This window comes from Coregonus lavaretus, assembly GCF_964263955.1.
Source record: "Coregonus lavaretus genome assembly, chromosome: 1".
Lineage (NCBI taxonomy): Eukaryota > Metazoa > Chordata > Actinopteri > Salmoniformes > Salmonidae > Coregonus > Coregonus lavaretus.
Genome location: NC_139988.1, coordinates 9441451 through 9464218, shown reverse-complemented (window position 1 = coordinate 9464218; position 22768 = coordinate 9441451). Strand labels below are relative to the sequence as shown.

At 45.0% G+C, this 22768-nt stretch overlaps 1 protein-coding gene across 2 annotated transcripts in view; it reads left to right on the top strand.

The window, feature by feature from the left end:
• LOC311131299 (polypeptide N-acetylgalactosaminyltransferase 2-like) overlaps nucleotides 1–20709 on the top strand; it is a 103314-nt gene extending 82605 nt beyond the window's left edge. The window contains exons 4-16 of one of the 2 annotated variants that reach the window (XM_084164197.1): nucleotides 2868–2966; nucleotides 3108–3175; nucleotides 5171–5236; nucleotides 6877–6998; nucleotides 11110–11197; nucleotides 14223–14310; nucleotides 16248–16351; nucleotides 16580–16706; nucleotides 17629–17721; nucleotides 18288–18371; nucleotides 18598–18724; nucleotides 19194–19313; nucleotides 19541–20709. In XM_084164197.1, the coding sequence (XP_084020323.1) occupies nucleotides 2868–2966; nucleotides 3108–3175; nucleotides 5171–5236; nucleotides 6877–6998; nucleotides 11110–11197; nucleotides 14223–14310; nucleotides 16248–16351; nucleotides 16580–16706; nucleotides 17629–17721; nucleotides 18288–18371; nucleotides 18598–18724; nucleotides 19194–19313; nucleotides 19541–19696 (1342 nt within the window). In that variant the 3' untranslated portion in view covers nucleotides 19697–20709. Of the gene's footprint in view, nucleotides 1–2867; nucleotides 2967–3107; nucleotides 3176–5170; nucleotides 5237–6876; nucleotides 6999–11109; nucleotides 11198–14222; nucleotides 14311–16247; nucleotides 16352–16579; nucleotides 16707–17628; nucleotides 17722–18287; nucleotides 18372–18597; nucleotides 18743–19193; nucleotides 19314–19540 lie in introns of both variants that reach the window. The other variant, XM_084164196.1, reaches the window with a different exon arrangement.
• Nucleotides 20710–22768: the final 2059 nt, after the last annotated feature.

Here is a 22768-nt window from a genome sequence, read left to right as displayed (position 1 = left end):
GATCGGCTATGAAAAGCCAACTGAGATTTATTCCTGATTATTATTTGACCATGCTTGTCACTTATGAACATTTTTGAACATCTTGGCATGGTTCTGTTATAATCTCCACCCGGCACAGCCAGAAGAGGACTGGCCACCCCTCATAGCCTGGTTCCTCTCTAGGTTTCTTCCTAGGTTTTCGCCTTTCTAGGGAGTTTTTCCTAGCCACCGTGCTTCTACACCTGCATTACTAGCTGTTTGGGGTTTTAGGCTGGGTTTCTGTACAGCACTTCGAGATATTAGCTGATGTAAGAAGGGCTATATAAAATAAAATTGATTGACCAGTATGTTAGGTTAGAATGGACCCACCAGTACATCATGTTAGAATGGACCCACCAGTACATCATGTTAGAATGGACCCACCAGTGCATCATGTTAGAATGGACCCAGTACATCATGTTAGAAAGATCAGTACCAAAGCAGAAAGGGATAATTGCCTCTTATATTTGTATACATGAAACCCTTTGCACACTGTGAAAATCAAATTTAAATACATTAATGGCAGGAGGCCTGCTCGAGGCGTTACCTTGGATGGCAGGAGGCATGCTGGAGGCGTTACCTTGGATGGCAGGAGGCCTGCTGGAGGCGTTACCTTGGATGGCTGGAGGCCTGCTGGAGGCGTTACCTTGGATGGCTGGAGGCCTGCTGGAGGCTTTACCTTGGATGGCTGGAGGCCTGCTGGAGGCTTTACCTAGGATGGCTGGAGGCCTGCTGGAGGCTACGGGTCTTAATGTTTTATGTATCGTCTGTTGTCAACCCAGCGTGGACTCTGTAACCGTTGTTGTTTTGGCCACTCTCTCCGATTCTAATTAAGCGTTCTCGGTGTACACTGCAGGATGAATATTTCATGAGAAATGTGAGCGGGTCACATTGTGAAGCGCTGCACGACGTGCACGTGAGGAGACCACCAAAGGACCAGGCAGTAGGTTATACAAAGCAACTCCTCAGCCGTGCTGGTTTTTTATTCCGACTATGGCTAGTCTTTCATATCCCCTCCCTACAGTATCTTGTTACCGACACCTCATTTCTATTGCGGAGCTCAGAGAGAGCTACATCACATGGCGTACATGAAGTAGGATTGTTGTCTGTGCAAAGAAAGGGGAGTGCTGCAGTTTGTTTGATGGTACACAGCCGGTGTCAAGGGCTTGGTTAAGCCGGGGATGGTTTACTTGACTAGTTTACATCCATTCGAAGAAGCATGGACTTTAATGTGAATACAGTCCTAACAGCAATGTAGGTTAGGAGTCCTCCTGCGGAGGGTGTAAAAGTGCTATGTTCCAGTCAGGCACAGGCTGAACACGTTTGCCTGTAGATCAAAGGAAACGGCCTCTCTTCTTCAGTGCCATCGTGTTATAGTGCCTACCAGATCTGGGTTCAAATACATGCATTTTTAAACTATTTTTATTTTAAATACTTATTTGCTGTGTATTTGAAGTATTTTGAAATAATTTCCTAGAAATATTAGGGTATGTGAAACTACAGTATATACCCCTAAGACCAACCAGACCTGGGTTTAAATACATAGTATTTTAATATTTGTATTTGAAAATAGATTTATATTTGATACTTTCCAAATGTATTTCCAAATACATTCTAATATTCAACAACTTGTATTTTCAAATTTTTTTTTTCTTAATACTTACTTTGAAATGTATGTGAAAGTAATTTAAATAATACATTGTAAAATAAAATATAAAGCGTTTTTGAAAAAATACATAATATATATTTTTTACAATGTCTTTTTTCAATTACTAATGTTATTTGAACCCAGGTCTGTTGCCTACACACATCCGGAGCAGGATATGGAGTTTACACTGTACGCTTATGGAAAAATAGTGAAATGCATATCAAATGAAAATGCCGGTGCCTTGCCGGTACATTGCTAATCACCCATATTTAGTTTAATGTTATACCCCCTCCGCTACTTGTCAACCCAAACATGTTATAGACGGTTTACTTCTTTATGACAGACTGAGTAGACAGAAAACTCCATCTCCAAGGAAGGTTAAAAATGAACTCTGCTCAGTCTGTGTCAATTTAGTTCCCCTAACAGCCATAACTTGATTACTGTAGGAGACACCAGGCGGTGTGTAATGGTCTATTGGGAGACCTGCTGGTGTTCAGCTGGGGCACTAAATAGTCCACTACTGAAGTTGTGTGTGTCTCAGGTACTGTCTGTAAAGTAGATCAGGCATCCATTGATCCAGTAGCTTCAGGAGGTCCTCTCCTGGCCCAGATGGTATCATAGTTGATCTCTGCTCTGGGAACTATGGCCAGCTATTTTATGCCTGGAGTTTTCCTAAAAAGGGAGAGTCTTGTCTTGTAACTCCTGTAGGAAGCATTGATTGATGTCACAATCTTACTCTAGTGTTGTCACTCTCTCCCTCTCTCCCTCCCTCTCTCTCTCGCTCCATGGAGGCTCGTCGTGGGCACTCTGTGTCGATGGCGTTGACGTGGGGAGCGGCTGCTCTCTCAACCGTAGCCGAAGCTGCTGGTGACTGGGCTCTAGTGGATTATCCCATCTCTGTCATATTGAAATCTCAAGGGGCTGGTCTGAGGCTCCATCGCTTAAGCAAGCAACACTTGCTGTCCATTACAGCTTCACCAAACCGTCACAAGAGTGTGTAACCTATTTTTTTAAAGGTTACAGATGGATACATTGGTCTGGGCCCAGAGATTTAAACTCCAAAAGCTACATTTATTCAGCCAGCGTATTGGAACACAACACCAGCTAACCCTTGTTTCTCTCTTTTAAAGGCAGATAATTGGTCCTTTTTGGCCATTGAGTGTTTTCAGTGTCCTAATGAATGTTCCCCTTTGTCCCTCAGCTGCCGGCATAAACAGTGGAAGACAGAGCTGCCTGCTTCTAGTGTGATCATCACCTTCCACAATGAGGCCCGCTCAGCTCTGCTCCGCACTGTGGTCAGGTGAGCACACACACACACACACACACACACACACACACACACACACACACACACACACACACACACACACACACACACACACACTCTGACAGTCTAGGCCTGGTGATGCTAGCCCATGTCTAACCCTCTCCTCCCCTCCAGTGTTCTTAAGAAGAGTCCCCCCCACCTTGTCAAGGAGATTATTCTGGTGGATGATTACAGCGACAACCGTGAGTTGCTGTTTGAGTCTTTTCTACTCTCTCTTTTGTACTGATCCAGAGTGCCTTTGTCACTCTGGATCAGTACTGGCACTGGTTTACAGGCTCCAGGTCCTTCTCTCCCCCGTCACCCCGTCTGTAAACTAAAGCCCCTGTCCTGAACCATCGCTCAGGCTCCCTCCCTCTAAACTCTGGGGGACCCCTAAGGGCACATGCCTCCAGCTCAGGCATCACACCTGTCATTTATCTTTCCCTCCATAGTTTTCATAGAGGTCTCTTGTTGTACCCGTCAGCCTTTTGAAATAGATTAAAGCGATCTTTGAGTCGTTCTAGAGTTTTCTGTCAGACAGTGTCGCCGTCAGTGGAGGGCAACTAAGTAAACCATTGGTCCCGCTTTAAATGAAACAACTTTTTTAAGGCTGAAAATAGGTCTTCATAAAGCCTTTATAAGGCCTATATACAGTTGAAGTCAGAAGTTTACATACACCTTAGCCAAATACATTTAAACTCAGTTTTTCACAATTCCTGACATTTAATCCTAGTAAAAATGCCCTGTTTCAGGTCAGTTAGGATCACCACTTTATTTTAAGAACGTGAAATGTCAGAATAATAGTAGAGTGATTTATTTCAGTTTGTATTTCTTTCATCACATTCCCAGTGGGTCAGAAGTTTACATACACTCAATTAGTATTTGGTAGCATTGCATTTAAATTGTTCAACTTGGGTCAAACATTTTGGGTAGCCTTCCACAAGCTTCCCACAATAAGTTGGGTGACTTCTGGCCCATTCCTCCAGACAGAGCTGGTGTAACTGAGTCAGGTTTGTGGGCCTCCTTGCTCGTACATGCTTTTTGTTGTCCTTAAGCCATTTTGCCACAACTTTGAAAGTATGCTTGGGGTCATTGTCCATTTGGAAGACCATTTGCGACCAAGCTTTAACTTCCTGACTGATTGCTTCAATATATCCACATAATTTTCCTTCCTCATGATGCCATCTATTTTGTGAAGTGCACCAGTCCCTCCTGCAGCAAAGCACCCCCACAGCATGATGCTGCCACCCCCGTGCTTCACGGTTGGGATGGTGTTCTTCGGCTTGCAAGGTACCCCCTTTTTCCTCCAAACATAACGATTTTTGTTTCATCAGACCAGAGGACATTACTCCAAAAAGTGCGATCTTTGTCCCCATGTGCAGTTGCAAACCGTAGTCTGGCTTTTTCATTGCTGAGCGGCCTTTCAGGTTATGTCGATATAGGACTTGTTTTACTGTGGATATAGATAATTTTGTACCTGTTTCCTCCAGCATCTTCACTAGGTCCTTTGCTGTTGTTCTGGAATTGATTTGCACTTTTCGCACCAAAGTACGTTCATCTCTAGGAGACAGAACGCGTCTCCTTCCTGAGCGGTATGACGGCTGCGTGGTCCCATGGTGTTTATACTTGCGTACTAATGTTTGTACAGAGGAACGTGGTACATTCAGGCATTTGGAAATTGCTCCCAAGAATGAACCAGACTTGTGGAGGTCTACAATTTCTTTTCTGAGGTCTTGGCTGATTTCTTTTGATTTTCCCATGATGTCAAGCAAAGAGGCACTTAATTTGAAGGTAGGCCTTGAAATACATCCACATGTACACCTCCAATTGACTCAAATGATGTCAATTAGACTATCAGAAGCTTCTAAAGCCATGACATCATTTTCTGGAATTTTCCAAGCTGTTTAAAGGCACAGTCATCTTAGTGTATGTAAACTTCTGGCCCACTGGAATTGTGATACAGTGAATTATAAGTGAAATAATCTGTCTGTAAACAATTGTTGGAAAAAATGACTCCTAACCGACTTGCCAAAACTATAGTTCGTTAACAAGAAATTTGTGGAGTGGTTGAAAACAAGTTTGAATGACTCCAACCTAAGTGTATGTAAACTTCAACTGTAGATGTTTATTTGACATGTGTGTGTATATGTATATAGATGGTTTATTTTAGTAACCAAGGTTTGTGTCTCGTGGTTCAGCTGAAGATGGAGCCTTGTTGGGGACAATTGAGAAGATCCGGGTTCTTCGAAACGATCGACGAGAAGGTGAGTGGATGTATGGGAAATACATTTGAAGGAATAAAACTACTAGTTGAAAATGATTGGTCAGGCTTCAGTCATCATCAATATTTGATGCCCATTGTCCTTGACCTTGTCCAGCACTGCATGTACCCTAATCAGATTTTATTTATTATGGATCCCCATTAGCAGGCAGCAGCTACTCTTCCTGGGGTCCAGCAAAATTAAGGCAGTTATACATTTAAAAAACATTACAATACATTCATAACAGATTTTACAACATATTCAGTGTGTGCCCTCAGGCCTCTACTCTACTACCACATATCTATAACACAAAATCCATGTGTACATGTGTGTATAGTGCGTATGTTATCGTGTGTTTGTATGGATGTGTCTATGTTTGTGTTGCTTCACAGTCCCCGCTGTTGCGTAAGGTGTATTTTTATCTAATCAGATGTACCCTAATCAAATGTTCCACTTGTACCAGCAGAGAAGGATCATTAGGGCGAGGAAAGAAAAACACTGAACAGGTTTATACTGGGGAGAAAATATACACTCCAAAACAATGAAGAGTTTGTAACAAGCAGAGTATATTTTTGTAAAGTGCTTTGTGTGCTGTCCAATAGAAAGAACATTGGGCCAAAAAGACTTGGCTGCAGTCCTCTGTTCATTATTCGTATCCAAAAAGACTTGGCTGCAGTCCTCTGTTCATTATTCGTATCCAAAAAGACTTGGCTGCAGTCCTCTGTTCATTATTCGTATCCAAAAAGACTTGGCTGCAGTCCTCTGTTCATTATTCATATCCAAAAAGACTTGGCTGCAGTCCTCTGTTCATTATTCATATCCAAAAAGACTTGGCTGCAGTCCTCTGTTCATTATTCGTATCTCTGCAAAACTGATTCTCTTTTACACAATAGCACACCACACCCTGCCCTTCTCAACCAACTAAGCAAGATTGTAATTATCTAACCCAGGATTACATTTCATATGAGCTTGCACTTCAGCAGACAATGGATGACTTCAAACCAAGTCATTAAAACATACCAGATGACTTCAAACCAAGTCATTAAAACATACCAGATGACTTCAAACCAAGTCATTAAAACATACCAGATGACTTCAAACCAAGTCATTAAAACATACCAGATTACTTCAAACCAAGTCATTAAAACATACCAGATGACTTCAAACCAAGTCATTAAAACATACCAGATGACTTCAAACCAAGTCATTAAAACATACCAGATGACTTCAAACCAAGTCATTAAAACATACCAGATTACTTCAAACCAAGTCATTAAAACATACCAGATTACTTCAAACCAAGTCATTAAACATACCAGATGACTTCAAACCAAGTCATTAAAACATACTCATTTAATAGCTTTTCACTCTGTATGAAAAAATGTGAAAATGTATGCACTCACTACTATAAGTCGCTCTAGATAAGTGTCTGCTAAATGACTATAATGTAAATTTAACCATTTTAATCGGGGTATTTTTAAGTTTTGTATTAATAATGTGAAAAGTTTCAATATGAAAAAATATTGAAATATGAGTAGCCAAACTTCAGAGAACCGGTAGTGTATATGTAGTTAAGGAAATGAGAGGCGTATGAATAACATTACATGTTGTAGATAAGAGCACCAGGCATCTCTCCTCCACAGGTCTGATGAGATCGCGGGTGAGAGGGGCCAACACAGCCACTGCAAGTGTTCTCACCTTCCTGGACAGCCATTGCGAGTGTAACGAACACTGGCTGGAACCACTCCTGGAGAGGGTGGCAGAGGTCAGTGTGTACCATAGTCACCCATGTCATTTAGCCCCACGGTCAGGGATACTGTCTCTGAAACAAATATATATATACAGTGGGGAAAAAAAGTATTTAGTCAATCAATCAATCAATTTTATTTTATATAGCCCTTCTTACATCAGCTAATATCTCGAAGTGCTGTACAGAAACCCAGCCTAAAACCCCAAACAGCTAGTAATGCAGGTGTAGAAGCACGGTGGCTAGGAAAAACTCCCTAGAAAGGCCAAAACCTTGTCATAAGTGACAAGCATGGTCAAATAATAATCAGGAATAAATCTGTTGGCTTTTCATAGCCGATCATTAAGAGTTGAAAACAGCAGGTCTGGGACAGGTAGGGGTTCCATAACCGCAGGCAGAACAGTTGAAACTGGAATAGCAGCAAGGCCAGGCGGACTGGGGACAGCAAGGAGTCACCACGGCCGGTAGTCCCGACGTATGGTCCTAGGGCTCAGGTCTCTCAGTTGGCTTTTCATAGCCGATCATTAAGAGTTGAAAACAGCAGGTCTGGGACAGGTAGGGGTTTCGTAACCGCAGGCAGAACAGTTGAAACTGGAATAGCAGCAAGGCCAGGCGGACTGGGGACAGCAAGGTGTCATCATGCCCGGTAGTCCTGACGTATGGTCCTAGGGCTCAGGTTCTCAGAGAGAAAGAGAGAACGAGAGAATTAGAGAGAGCATACTTAAATTCACACAGGACACTGGATAAGACAGGAGAAGTACTCCAGGTATAACCAACTAACCCCAGCCCCCCGACACATAAACTACTGCAGCATAAATACTGGAGGCTGAGACAGGAGCGGTCCGGAGACACTGTGGCCCCATCCGAAGAAACCCCCGGACAGGGCCAAACAGGAAGGATATAACCCCACCCACTCTGCCAAAGCACAGCCCCCGCACCACTAGAGGGATATCCTCAACCACCAATTTACAATCCTGAGACAAGGCCGAGTATAGCCCACAGAGGTCTCCACCACAGCACAAACCAAGGGGGGGCGCCAACCCAGACAGGAAGATCACGTCAGTAACTCAACCCACTCAAGTGACGCACCCCTCCTAGGGATGGCATGAAAGAGCACCAGTCAGCCACCAATTGTGCAAGTTCTCCCACTTAAAAAGATGAGAGAGGCCTGTAATTTTCATCATAGGTACACGTCAACTATGACAGACAAAATGAGGAAAAGAAATCCAGAAAATCACATTGTAAGATTTTTAATGAATTTATTTGCAAATTATGGTGGAAAATAAGTATTTGGTCAATAACAAAAGTTTCTCAATACTTTGTTATATACCCTTTGTTGGCAATGACACAGGTCAAACGTTTTCTGTAAGTCTTCACAAGGTTTCCACACACTGTTGCTGGTATTTTGGCCCATTCCTCCATGCAGATCTCCTCTAGAGCAGTGATGTTTTGGGGCTGTCGCTGGGCAACACGGACTTTCAACTCCCTCCAAAGATTTTCTATGGGGTTGAGATCTGGAGACTCCAGGACCTTTCCTTTACACGGATCAGTCGTCCTGGTCCCTTTGCAGAAAAACAGCCCCAAAGTATGATGTTTTCACTCCCATGCTTCACAGTAGGTATGGTGTTCTTTGGATGCAACTCAGCATTCTTTGTCCTCCAAACACGACAAGTTGAGTTTTTACCAAAAAGTTCTATTTTGGTTTCATCTGACCATATGACATTCTCCCAATCCTCTTCTGGATGCACTCTAGCAAACTTCAGACGGGCCTGGACATGTACTGGCTTAAGCAGGGGGACACGTCTAGCACTGCAGGATTTGAGTCCCTGGCGGCGTAGTGTGTTACTGATGGTAGGCTTTGTTACTTTGGTCCCAGCTCTCTGCAGGTCATTCACTAGGTCCCCCCGTGTGGTTCTGGGATTTTTGCTCACCGTTCTTGTGATCATTTTGACCCCACGGGGTGAGATCTTGCGTGGAGCCCCAGATCGAGGGAGATTATCAGTGGTCTTGTATGTCTTCCATTTCCTAATAATTGCTCCCACAGTTGATTTCTTCAAACCAAGCTGCTTACCTATTGCAGATTCAGTCTTCCCAGCCTGGTGCAGGTCTACAATTTTGTTTCTGGTGTCCTTTGACAGCTCTTTGGTCTTGGCCATAGTGGAGTTTGGAGTGTGACTGTTTGAGGTTGTGGACAGGTGTCTTTTATACTGATAACAAGTTCAAACAGGTGCCATTAATACAGGTAAGGAGTGGAGGACAGAGGAGCCTCTTAAAGAAGTTGTTACAGGTCTGTGAGAGCCAGAAATCTTGCTTGTTTGTAGGTGACCAAATACTTATTTTCCACCATAATTTGCAAATAAATTCATAAAAAATCCTACAATGTGATTTTCTGGATTTTCTTTTCTCAATTTGTCTGTCATAGTTGACGTGTACCTATGATGAAAATGACAGGCCTCTCATCTTTTTAAGTGGGAGAACTTGCACAATTGGTGGCTGACTAAATACTTTTTTTCCCCACTGTACACACACACACACACACACACACACACACACACACACCGGAACACCGACACACACCGGAGCACACACTCGCAGGCCTGGCAGATACCATTCTGTTGAAGCAGCAGCCCCCTCTGAGTTTGGCCTGAGCTCAGATGCCTACCGTTATCCTGGTATCCTGTTATCCTATTATCTGGTATCCAATTATCTGGGATCTTGTTATCCTATTAGCTGGTATCCTGTTATCCTATTATCTGGTATCCTATTATCTGTTATCCTGTTATCCTATTATCTGGTATCCTGTTATCCTATTATCTGGTATCCTATTATCTGTTATCCTGTTATCCTATTATCTGTTATCCTGTTATCCTATTGTCTGGTATCCTATTATCTTGTTAGCCTATTATCTGTTATCCTGTTGTGTTATCTTGTCATCCTATACAGACACACACACACACACACAGACAGACAGACAGACAGGCAGGCAGGCAGGCAGGCAGGCAGGCAGGCAGGCAGGCAGGCAGGCAGGCAGAGACAGACGGACAGACAGACACTAATGGATAAACACACTGACAGACATGGGGGATTCAGAGGTGTTGAGACAAGCACAGGTAACGTTAAACACACACACATCCCCTCTAGGTACTTAAACAGACAGACAGAGGGACAGTTCGACAGATTGGGGTTCAGCCAGGTAGGGTAAACATAACTAGAGTTGCTAAATAATGCAGTATCAGAGCCTTGGGTTAAGAGTATTACCTACGTGTTACTCGGGTGTGAGGAGGAGCGGCCACGTGCGTGCTCAGCCCCCTCCTGTACTCCCTGTTTACTCATGACTGCGTGGCCAGGCACGCCTCCAACTCAATCATCAAGTTTGCAGACGACACAACAGTGGTAGGCCTTATTACCAACAATGACGAGACAGCCTACAGGGAGGAGGTGAGGGCCCTGGCGGAGTGGTGCCAGGAAAATAACCTCTCCCTCAACGTCAACAAAACTAAGGAGCTCATCGTGGACTTCAGGTGACAACAGAGGGAGCACCCCCCTATCCACATCAATGTCGCTGCAGTGGAGAAGGTGAAAAGCTTCAAGTTCTTCGGCGTACAAATCACTGACAATCTAAAATGGTCCACCCACACAGACAGTGTGGTGAAGAAGGCGCAACAGAGCCTCTTCAACCTCAGGAGGCTGAAGAAATTCAGACCCTTACAAACTTTTACAGATGCACCTTTGAGAGCATCCTGTCGAACTGCACCGTTCGCAACCGCAGGGCTCTCCAGAGGGTGGTGCGGTCAACCCAATGCATCACCGGGAGCACACTGCCTGCCCTCCAGGACATCTACAGCACCCGGTGTCACAGGAAGACCAACATCTATTTGTGTTCTGGCTGCATTAAGCTCATATATTTAAGGGAATATTTGGACAAAAGTTTGACTCAACGCAGATTTGTTTTGGAGTCTAACTTAGTTATTCTGCTTTTATCTTGTGCTTGATTGTGAAATTATGTGGTGGTTTTGACTAATTATTTCAGTCCCTCAGTATTATTTCAGTCTCCCCCCCCCCCGGCCTGGAAAATAATCTAGTGGAACACTGCATCTTTGTGTTCCATCTCTCTTTACTTCTCCCACAGGACAAAACGCGGGTTGTTTCCCCCATCATCGACGTCATCAACATGGACAACTTCCAGTACGTAGGCGCCTCAGCCGATCTCAAAGGAGGTAAATCACCAGCAGCTTTCATTTCCTCTCCAGGGCAGGCTAGAAAATTACACTGCAGTTTTTCACTCTGTACCCAATGTCACCTTCTGCCAAAGAAGTCTGTTTCTTGGTGTGTGGCTGGCTGGTTGGCTGGCTGACTGGCTGGTTGACTGACTGGTTGACTGACTGAATGGCTGGTTGACTGACTGAATGCCTGGCTGGCTGGCTGACTGGCTGGTTGGCTGACTGACTGACTGGCTGGTTGGCTGCCTAGCTGCACGTGTGTGTGAGAGCAAAGGAGAGAATAAGAGCTTGATAAATCTTTAAGCCCTTTGGAATGGAAACTATTTGATTGATTTGTCTCCCATGGCTCCTGCATTCTATAGGGCTTATGAGAAGTGTAATGTACAACCATATTAAGATAGACGCCACAGATATGTGATATAAATCTAATTTAATTTGTCACATGCGCCAAATACAACCATACCATGAAATGCTTACTTACAAGCCCTTAATCAACAATGCAATTCAAGAAATAGAGTTAAGAAAATATTTACTAAATAAACTAAAGTAAAAAATAAAATAAAAAGTAACACAATAAAATAACAATAACGAGGCTATATACAGGGGGTACCGGTACCGAGTCAATGTGGGGGGTACAGGTTAGTCGAGGTAATTTGTACATGTAGGTAGGGGTAAAGTGACTATGCATAGATGTGGGAGGGGGGTCAATGTAAATGGTCAGGGTGGCCATTTGATGAATTGTTCAGCAGTCTTATGGCTTGGGGGTAGAAGCTGTTAAGGAGCCTTTTGGATCTAGACTTGGCGTTCCGGTACCGCTTGCCGTGCGGTAGCAGAGAGAACAGTCTATGGACTTTGGTGATTGGAGTCTGACAATTTTTTGGGCCTTCCTCTGACACCGCCTAGTATATAGGTCCTGGATGGCAGGAAGCTTGGCCCCAGTGATGTACTGGGCTGTACACACTACCCTCTAGTACCTTACGGTCAGATGCCGAGCAGTTGCCGTACTAGGAGGTGATGCAACCGATCAGGATTCTCTTGATGATGCAGTTGTATAACTTTTTGAGGATCTGGGGACCCATGCCAAATGGCGTTTGTCGTGCCCACTTGACAACATTCTTGGTGTGTTTGGACCATAATAGTTTGTTGGTGATGTGGACACCAAGGAACTTCAAACTCTGGACCCGCTCCACTACAGCCTCGTCGATGTGGATGGGGGCGTGTTTGGCCCTCCTTTTCCTGTAGTCCACGATCATCTCCTTTGTCTTGCTCACGTTGAGGGAGAGGTTGTTGTCCTGGCACCACACTGCCAGGTTTCTGACCTCCTCCCTATAGGCTGTCTCATCGTTGTCGGTGATCAGGCCTACCACCGTTGTCGTCAGCAAACTTAATGATGGTGTTGGAGTCGTGCTTGGCCACGCAGTCGTGGGTGAACAGGGAGTACAGGAGGGGACTAAGCACGCACCCCTGAGGGCCCCCTGTGTTGAGGATCAGCGTGGCAGATGTGTTGTTGCCTGCCCTTACCACCTGGGGGCGGCCCGTCAGGAAGTTCAGGATCCAGTTGCAGAGGGAGGTGTTTAGTCCCAGGGTCCTTAGCTTAGTGATGAGCTTTGTGTGCACTATGGTGTTGAACGCTGAGCTGTAGTCAATGAATAGCATTCTCACATAGGTGTTCCTTTTGTCCAGGTGGGAAAGCACAGTGTGGAGTGCGATTGAGATTGCGTCATCTGTGGATCTGTTGGGGCGGTATGCGAATTGAAGTGGGTCTATGGTTTCCGGGATGATGGTGTTGATGTGAGCCATGACCAGCCTTTCAAAGCACTTCATGGCTACTGACGTGAGTGCTATGGGGCGGTAGGCATTTAGGCAGGTTACCTTCGCTTTCTTGGGCACAGGGACTATGGTGGTCTGCTTGAAACATGTTGGCATTACAGACTCGGTCAGGGAGAGGTTGAAAATGTCAGTGAAGACACTTGCCAGTTGGTCCGCGCATGCTCTGAGTAAAAGTCCTGTTAATCCGTCTGGCCCCGCAGCCTTGTGAATGTTGACCTGTTTAAAGGTCTTGCTCACATCGGCTACGGAGAGCGTGATCACACTGTCGTCTGTAACAGCTGGGGCTCTCATGCATGCTTCAGTGTTACTTGCCTCGAAGCGAGCATAAAATACATTTAGCCCGTCTGGTAGGCTCGCGTCACTGGGCAGCTCGTGGCTGTCTTTCCCTTTTGTAGTCCGTAATAGTTTGCAAGCCCTGCCACATCCGACGAGCGTCAGAGCCGGTGTAGTACGATTCAATCTTAGTCCTGGTTTGCCTTTATGCCTGTTTGATGGTTCGTCTGAGGGCATAGCGGGATTTCTTATAAGTGTCCGGATTAGTGTCCCGCTCCTTGAAAGCGAAAGTTCTAGCCTTTAGCTCAATGCGGATGTTGCCTGTAATCCATTGCTTCTGGTTGGGGTATGTACGTACGGTCACTGTTGGGACGACGTCATCGATGCACTTATTGATAAAGTCAGTGACTGATGTGGTGTACTACTCAATGCCATCGGAAGAATCCCGGAATATATTCTGTGCTAGCAAAACAGTCCTGTAGCGTAGCCTCCGCGTCATTTGACCACTTCCATATTGAGTCACTGGTACTTCCTTCTTTAGTTTTTGCTTGTAAGCAGAAATCAGCAGGATAGAATTATGGTCAGGTTTGCCAAATGGAGGGCAAGGGAGAGCTTTGTTCCCATCTCTGTGTGTGGAGTAAAGGTGGTCTAGTGTTTGTTTCCCTCTGGTTGCACATGTGACATGCTGGTAGAAATGAGGTAAAACTGATTTATGTTTATGTCCCCGGCCACTAGGAGCACCGCTTCTTGTTTGCTTATGGCCTTATAGCTATCAGTTAGGCATTGTGTGTGAAAAGGATAGAAGTGTTAGGAGGAATACAAACACTGACAACCAGCTTTTCCTTTTATTAAAATGACTCCACTCTTGTTTACTTGAAATCACTTGAAACCTAATCAGTACCTGTTTTTCCCGCTCTAGGATTTGATTGGAATCTGGTCTTCAAGTGGGACTATATGACCTTGGAGCAGAGGAGGGTGCGTCAAGGAAACCCCACTGCTCCAATCAAGTAAGCCTTCTTCTCCTCTGGGTTCTTTCTGCTGACCTCTCCTGCCTGCCTCACCTCTGCCTCATAGCCAGGCCCCTGAGCCCCCTGGAGGAGAGGCTGAGGCAAGCAGCATTAGATATCAGTGTGCAGCGTCCACACTGAGCCCTCTGGGGAATATAGTCCAAAGCTCCTGAAAAAGACCCAGAGCCTTTGAGCCTCTGTTGTTTTCTCCCTGCCGTATGACATCGGAGAGTGAAGTAAACACAGGCAGAGGTGATTGAAGGCATTCTCATCTTATCCAGCTTTGTGTCTTAAATTGTGTTCAGTGATGAGAAGGGAGAAGATATTTGATGGGGATATTGCTGTGAAAGGATAGATTTGGTACATTGTACTATTTTTCTGCAATTCAATCGCTTCTAGATCAGAAGAGAGCAAACACTTTGATTTGTTCAATCAGTATGAGATCACAGAAATAATTCTGTTTTACTGAATAACCAAATGTCAGATGCATTCTCTCAGTAAACACATTGTTCCATTGTTTACCAACAGAGGGCGGCATTTAATCAATATCCAAAGACTAGAATTAGAATTTGGCTCTTCATTGCCTGTAATGCATATTGTTCCTCTTCACAAGGTGATGGTAATTAACCCAAAGGGTGACTCAAGTCATTTTTTATCATAATTGGCATTCTGTGTTTGAAAATGTCAACAATAGGATAAGCTGTTCTGGTTAAATGGTCTTCTAGATCTGCTTTTGTATCCCTGCATTATCCATGCATTATCCATGTCCCTGTAGACCAGACCTTGTTTGATCCATGTCCCTGTAGACCAGACCTTGTTTGATCCATGTCTCCCGAGTGGCGCAGTGGTCTAAGGCACTGCATCGCAGTGCTAGCTGTGCCACTAGAGATCCTGGTTCGAATCCAGGCTCTGTCGTAGCCGGCCGCGACCGGGAGACCCATGGGGCGGCGCACAATTGGCCCAGCGTCGTCCAGGGTAGGGGAGGGAATGGCCGGCAGGGGATGTAGCTCAGTTGGTAGAGCATGGCGTTTGCAACGCCAGGGTTGTGGGTTCGATAAAAATAATGTATGTGCTAACTGTAAGTCGCTCTGGATAAGAGCGTCTGCTAAATGACTTAAATGTAAATGTAAATGTAATCCATGTCCCTGTAGACCAGACCTTGTTTGATCCATGTCCCTGTAGACCAGACCTTGTTTGATCCATGTCCCTGTAGACCAGACCTTGTTTGATCCATTTCTCTGTAGACCAGACCTTGTTTGATCCATGTCCCTGTAGACCAGACCTTGTTTGATCCATTTCTCTGTAGACCAGACCTTGTTTGATCCATTTCTCTGTAGACCAGACCTTGTTTTTGTTTTGAGCCATGGATTTTTGTTCAACAACATTATTTTATCCAAGACGCTCATTGATGTTTTTCTTCCTTTTGAAAACAAAATAGCCTCTGAGGACAAGTGAAGTGTTGTATTATTCCATCCAAACAGTCACAGGACAGGGCACCACAGCTCCCTGTTGCTGCCGGGTTACAGGGCACCACAGCTCCCTGCTGCTGCCGGGTTACAGGGCACCACAGCTCCCTGCTGCTGCCGGGTTACAGGGCACCACAGCTCCCTGCTGCTGCCGGGTTACAGGGCACCACAGCTCCCTGCTGCTGCCGGGTTACAGGGCACCACAGCTCCCTGCTGCTGCCGGGTTACAGGGCACCACAGCTCCCTGCTGCTGCCGGGTTACAGGGCACCACAGCTCCCTGCTGCTGCCGGGTTACAGGGCACCACAGCTCCCTGCTGCTGCCGGGTTACAGGGCCAGGCTCCGGGTATCACATGCTGATGAGAGGACTGTAGGAGAGCTGAACTTGGCAGAAATGTCACGCTGTTTTGTCTCATAGCCACGCTGTTTTGTCTCATAGCCCTAACTACTTTCTGTCTTACCTCTTTCTCAGGACTCCCATGATCGCCGGCGGCCTCTTTGTCATGGACAAGGACTACTTTGAGTTGCTGGGGAAGTATGACATGATGATGGATGTGTGGGGTGGAGAGAATCTAGGTAAGAGGACACAGAACACTAGGAAAGCTTGAGCTTGTTTGTCATTGTGTGGGAATGGGACGATATCTATATGTCAATATTATATGAGCCCATTTTCTGATTGAAACCGTACTGACGTTGAAGGTGCCAACCGTGAGAAGTTCTAGCACAATGAATTGTCACTCTAAAACCTTGCCCTAAACCGTTATAATAATGTGTGTGTTTTGTATTTGTCTTTGGACATTGCAGAGATCTCTTTCCGCGTGTGGCAGTGTGGCGGCAGTCTAGAGATCATTCCCTGCAGTCGAGTGGGACACGTCTTCAGGAAGCAGCATCCATATACCTTCCCTGGGGGCAGTGGCACCGTGTTTGCTAGGTGACTATTGATTGTCCCTGTGATGTATGAAAATGTATGCACTCGCTAACTGTAAGTCGCTCTGGATAAGAGCGTCTGCTAAATGACTAAAATGTAAAGGATGTGAGGTAGACTTGGCTAAAGTCTGCCCTCTTGTGGTCCACTGGGTACTAACTTCTTCTACATATTGTCACATAACCAACTAGAGTGACTGTACATTAGGGTTTGTAATTAGAGCCATAATAAAGGCCCACTGTACCGGCTAACAACTGGCAATTGAGTTTACTCACTAACCCTACAGTAACTTTAACTTTACCCACATTTTCCCCTAACTTTACTTTTCTCAAAGACCCAATGAAATCCAAGCTGAGGCAGTGGGACGAATACCTGCTAGTAGCCTGCAGAGAAGGCCTGTTTCATTCCTCTGAAATTCACATCATAATACCGCTGTTCAAAGTCTAGCTGAGCTGCAGTCATTCAAATAGAGGCTCAATCAGAACAGAGGCCTCAGCTCTGCTCTCGTCCTGGCTTCACCCCTGCAGTGTCAACACTGTTCCAGCACGCATGGCATCTGGGTGATTCATGGATGAGAGAAGTGAACACTCCCTCACTGCCCGTCTGTCACGCAGCACTGAAAACCCCACAGATTGCCAAGTCTTAGGATGTGTGCTCATATCTCAAAATAGCTTCGAGGACTGTCACACTCGTGTTTTCTGAAGCTTGAACCGCCTCCTCACTTTCTCTTGCCCTGTTCATATTTTTAACAGACATCCTTCCTTCCATTGAATAAATAACATATGATCAATTGAAAAGGTGCAAGCAGGGGTTCTATAACATTGCCTGTAGTTTTTGAAATCAGTGATTATTTACAGGACTGGAAGAAGGACCAGGAAGGATACATTTTGTAAGTATTCTAACATGGTGTGTATCTGTATGTCTACAGGAACACGAGGCGAGCAGCAGAGGTGTGGATGGACGAGTTTAAGAACTTCTACTACGCCGCTGTGCCCTCGGCCCGAAACGTGCCCTATGGCAAGTAAGTATCCTTTCAGACACCCTTCTTCCTGTGCCCTATGGCAAGTAAGTATCCTTTCAGACACCCTTCTTCCTGTGCCCTACGGCAAGTAAGTATCCTTTCAGACACCCTTCTTCCTGTGCCCTACGGCAAGTAAGTATCCTTTCAGACACCCTTCTTCCTGTGCCCTACGGCAAGTAAGTATCCTTTCAGACACCCCTCTTCCTGTGCCCTACGGCAAGTAAGTATCCTTTCAGACACCCTTCTTCCTGTGCCCTACGGCAAGTAAGTATCCTTTCAGACACCCTTCTTTCTGTGCCCTACGGCAAGTAAGTATCCTTTCAGACAACCTTCTTCCAAGATGGCATCGCAGATCGCCCTGCTGTCCTTGTATAGAATATCAAAACACATTTCCCTTTTTCTAACACATACAGAAGGTCAGATGGTACACCCTGAGCTGAGTTCTAATATGATGTACTCTGTGCTTTGATGTAGTGATCTCAGTTGCCTCCAGATGTCATGCTGCGGTCTGTCTCTCTGAGATGGCTGGTAGTTAGATGAGTCATGGTTTCCTCTCTGTCTGGCAGCATTCAGAGCAGAATGGAGATGAAGAAGAGGCTGGGCTGCCAGCCATTCAAGTGGTACCTGGAGAACGTGTACCCCGAGCTGCGGTGAGTAGAGAGGCAGCACCGCCACAGTGGACCAGCAAGATACTGCTTTGAAAATGGCCAAAACATAAAGACATAGCTGTTGACTGTTTCCCCTACCATTATATAGGCGGAACATACTTTGGGGGCCTTTGCGTGACACTTGGAAATTCAACTAGGGGAAATACTGTGGTGCTGGCATATACTCACGTCTTGTGATTTGACTTGTGGTGTTTGTCTGGCCCTTCAGGGTCCCTGACCATCAGGACATTGCCTTCGGAGCTCTGCAGCAGGGAGGGAACTGCTTAGACACGCTGGGACACTTTGCAGACGGAGTTGTGGGGGTCTATGAATGCCACAACGCTGGGGGAAATCAGGTACCATTCAGGGCTCAGGTACTGCTCAGATCCATTACACATAACCAAGCTGTGCACTGGGCTGGGTAACACACACTGAGGTGGGTTTACTTTGGTCAGGTTCTGGACTGGCCAGTCAACCATTTTTGGTTCTGGACAGTCAACTATCAGATTCTGGACTGGATAGTCAACTATCAGGTTCTGGACTACTTTGATTGGGGGTGTCTGATTCATACTGATGAAATCCATTTTGATGTCCCACTTCCCACAATATATTGATTATATTACTGAGCTGGAGGAAGAGATTCTGGGAGAGTCAAGCCCCTGTTGGTCTATATAGGTGTGATTTATAACAGACAACATGCAAACACCACATATTCACACTTGACAAAGACACACACATAAAAAATAGATCTGCATAGTCATTCAGAGGACTACCCTAAACTGTGCAAATGTAGCAAATTGACTGTGTCCCCCTCTTGGTCCTCAGGAATGGGCGCTGACCAAGGACAAGTCAGTAAAGCACATGGACCTTTGTCTGACGGTGGTGGACCGCATCGCAGGCTCACAAATCAAACTGCAGGGCTGCAGGGAAAACGACAGCAGACAAGTGAGCGAGACGAGCACCGAGTCATGCACCAAGGATCAGATCAATCAGAAAGCACTAGTAGTAAATTAAAGAGACTGGATTGGGATGATCCCTTTGGATTTAAACTCACCATCAATAGAAACCATTAGTGATCATAGGATTATTACATAAAAACCTGTGACTGATTTGTGCACCCTTGTTTCCTCCGTCTCCCAACCCCTCCCTGACCCCACCTCATGTGTCTCCAGAAATGGGAGCAGTTCGAGAGCAACTCCAAGCTGCGGCACATGGGCAGCAACCTGTGCCTGGACAGCCGCAGTGCACGCACTGGGGGGCTGACAGTGGAGGTGTGCAGCCCCAACCTCAACCAGCAGTGGAAGTTCACCCTCAACCTCCAGCCCTAGAGAGGGAGAGAGACAGACAGAGTGTCCCCCACCAGCACCACCTCCTCTCCTCCCCGGAGCCACCCAGTACCAACACATACAGACGGACAGACTGAGGCCCCCGGAGGGGCCACAACACAGAGGGAAGAAGGATATGAAACTACAGACTACCAAGTGGGATGATGATGATGATGATGATTTTAATGTTGATGATGATTTTAATGTTGGTGATGATGATAATGCTTCCCCTCAAACTATATACCTCAGCTTTTCATCTTTAGTCCCGCTCTTTGGAACGTGAAGAAGTAATTTTTCTTATTGCAGGTGAAAGGAACTTTCTGGATGTTTTTCTATTTTGTGCGTGTTCTTTGTTCTCTCTTTCCACTGAAGTTCTGAATGGATAAGACTATTAATTAGTCGTTTTTCTCTCTCAAGCAATCTGTCTTTGTTGAATGTAAAATACGTATTCTACAGAGGTTCCCTGACTAGACAGAGACTGCACAGGAAGAAAGCTGATGGTTTCAGCTGGGTTTGGCACCTTAAAATCCTGCTGGTAGAAGGGAAATGACTGTATGCACTGTTCCTCTCGTTCACTCAAACGCTTCTCTCCTGATTGGTGGACTGCTCTGCCAGAGTGAGCGGAAAAGAGATTTTGCTCCTGCCACGGGTTGTAAGAGGGTACGTCGTCCGATCAGAAGAAGCTCTTCGCAGGCCTCATGGATACTGGTGGGGCCAAGAGTTGTCGAGGGTGTAGATGTATCGCTGCTGGATCGTCACAGACTGTAGAACTGGCTGCTACGGCTCCTCAGTGTTTGTCCCCTTTGTCCATCACAATAGAATGGAAAATCCACAAAAAAATACATAGATATATATTTTCATGAATGTTTGTTTTTTCTTTGCAAAAGCAGTACAGTGTCCAAGTTTTATTATAGTTTTATTTTATTTCTAGCAGACATCGAAAAAAATGTTTTGTGTCAATTATACTGTAGAATAATCAGCTGAGGAACACAGTAAACTGGACAGATATTTCTTTATACTGTTGTTGTGTTCTGACTGTTCTCTTACTTTCTAGATTTGTTTTCCTTTTCAGTGTCAGTGTTACCATAGTAACTACCCTGTCATAACCTCATCCAAATCAGTATTGGTGAAGAGTTTATTACAGGGTAATGTTGGAGCCATAATTTCCATTATCAGAAGTCTACAAGTGTTCTTGAAATGTTGGAGTCCTTATTGTCAGTATTTGTGATTTTGATATTTTAGAAAATGACACTTCTGTTCTGTCGGGAAGTGACTGTCAGCATGTACATGGGGAGGCCTTGTTGCATGTTCCAATACGTCACTGTCTTTTTTTCCTAGTTTTTTTCTGTCCATTTTGTTTCTCGACATTACTCACATGCTTTGTGAATGTCTTTGCCTTTTTTCATATCCATCCCACCTAAAGGAGAATGTGTCTGTGTGTGCTAGTGAACAGCTTTCAACAGGTTTCTTGAAGGAGGGCAGGTCATTCGGCTATAGTTAACTGCACTCACAAGGGAGAAAAAGCAATAAGATGTTCCTATTTTCCTATTTCAGTATAATTGTTGTGCATTTAGCTCACATCTGCTTCGGGACCATTCTGATTGTGTTTCTACATGTAGCTTGTGATATGTGGTACTTTAACGTTACTGTTTGTTGCTTAAGAGCAGCAGAATCCACCGTTAATGTGATGGCCAAAGGACCCTATAATGACTTATGAAAGCAAAGATCTATCCATTGACATGACATTGTTTTTGTCTCAGTTGGGATTCCCCCGATATGAATGGAGATTAATTTATTCTAGAATCGCAAATGACTAATTATTTAGTAATATTTTCTGTCTGTATTTTGTAAGCCTTCATTATATATGCACATATTTACCATAAGCAGTCTGTGTAAGTCCTAAACATCAATCTCTGTGTGTTCTACACCATTCTGGTCAAACTTCCGGATACAAAAGGAACTCCAACCATCAGTACAGAAATGAGCATCACAGCGACAGGGCATTGCAGCAGCTCCCATCTGACTCTTGTGTGAAGGTATTGCATTAAAAAAATGCCAAAGAGAGGAGGTATCCCATGGGAAGAGAAGGAGGTATCCCACGGGAAGAAAGGAGGTATCCCACGGGAAGAAAGGAGGTATCCCACGGGAAGAGAAGGAGGTATCCCACGGGAAGAAAGGAGGTATCCCACGGGAAGAAAGGAGGTATCCCACGGGAAGAAAGGAGGTATCCCACGGGAAGAGAAGGAGGTATCCCACGGGAAGAAAGGAGGTATCCCACGGGAAGAGAAGGAGGTATCCCACGGGAAGAAAGGAGGTATCCCACGGGAAGAGAGGTGGTATCCCACGGGAAGAGAGGTGGTATCCCACGGGAAGAGAGGTGGTATCCCACGGGAAGAGAGGTGGTATCCCACGGGAAGAGAGGTGGTATCCCACGGGAAGAGAGGTGGTATCCCACGGGAAGAGAGGTGGTATCCCACGGTAAGTGAGGAAACAGCCCATATTCTACCTGCAGTATCTGCAGTTCAGAATGTGAGATCTGTGTGAGAGCAGGACAATGGAATCATGAGATGAGTTGGGGGTTGTAACCTCCCATGTGAGATGAGTTGACAAGTTTCACATGGTAAGAGCTTTGTCTGCTATCACGTACGCCACTGTTGAAATTTTAACAGTTTCGGTGTTCATGTCAATTGTAACAATTCTAATGTGAAACTCGGATGTGTAGAGGATGGCCTACAGTACTAAACAGAATTGCTCGAGTGAACATTGTCTACATGGTGGCAACGGTTGTTCAAGTATTGAATCAAGCCTTTTTTGTACGATTTGTGTGAAAATGACAAGTTTGCTGTTCACTTTAGGAATTACGGAAAGAGGAAAATAGAATCCTAGCATTACAGCCACATTTTAATTGGATGAAATGTTTACATAGCACAATGTGCCAAAGTGATTTACTTATTTGATTTACAATGTTAAGGACGTTCCATTGACATAATGATGACGGATAATAAACCAAATCAAGAAAGTAGTAATTTGGGACATAAAATATGATTTGTTCCTTTGATAAAATGGTTTGCTGTA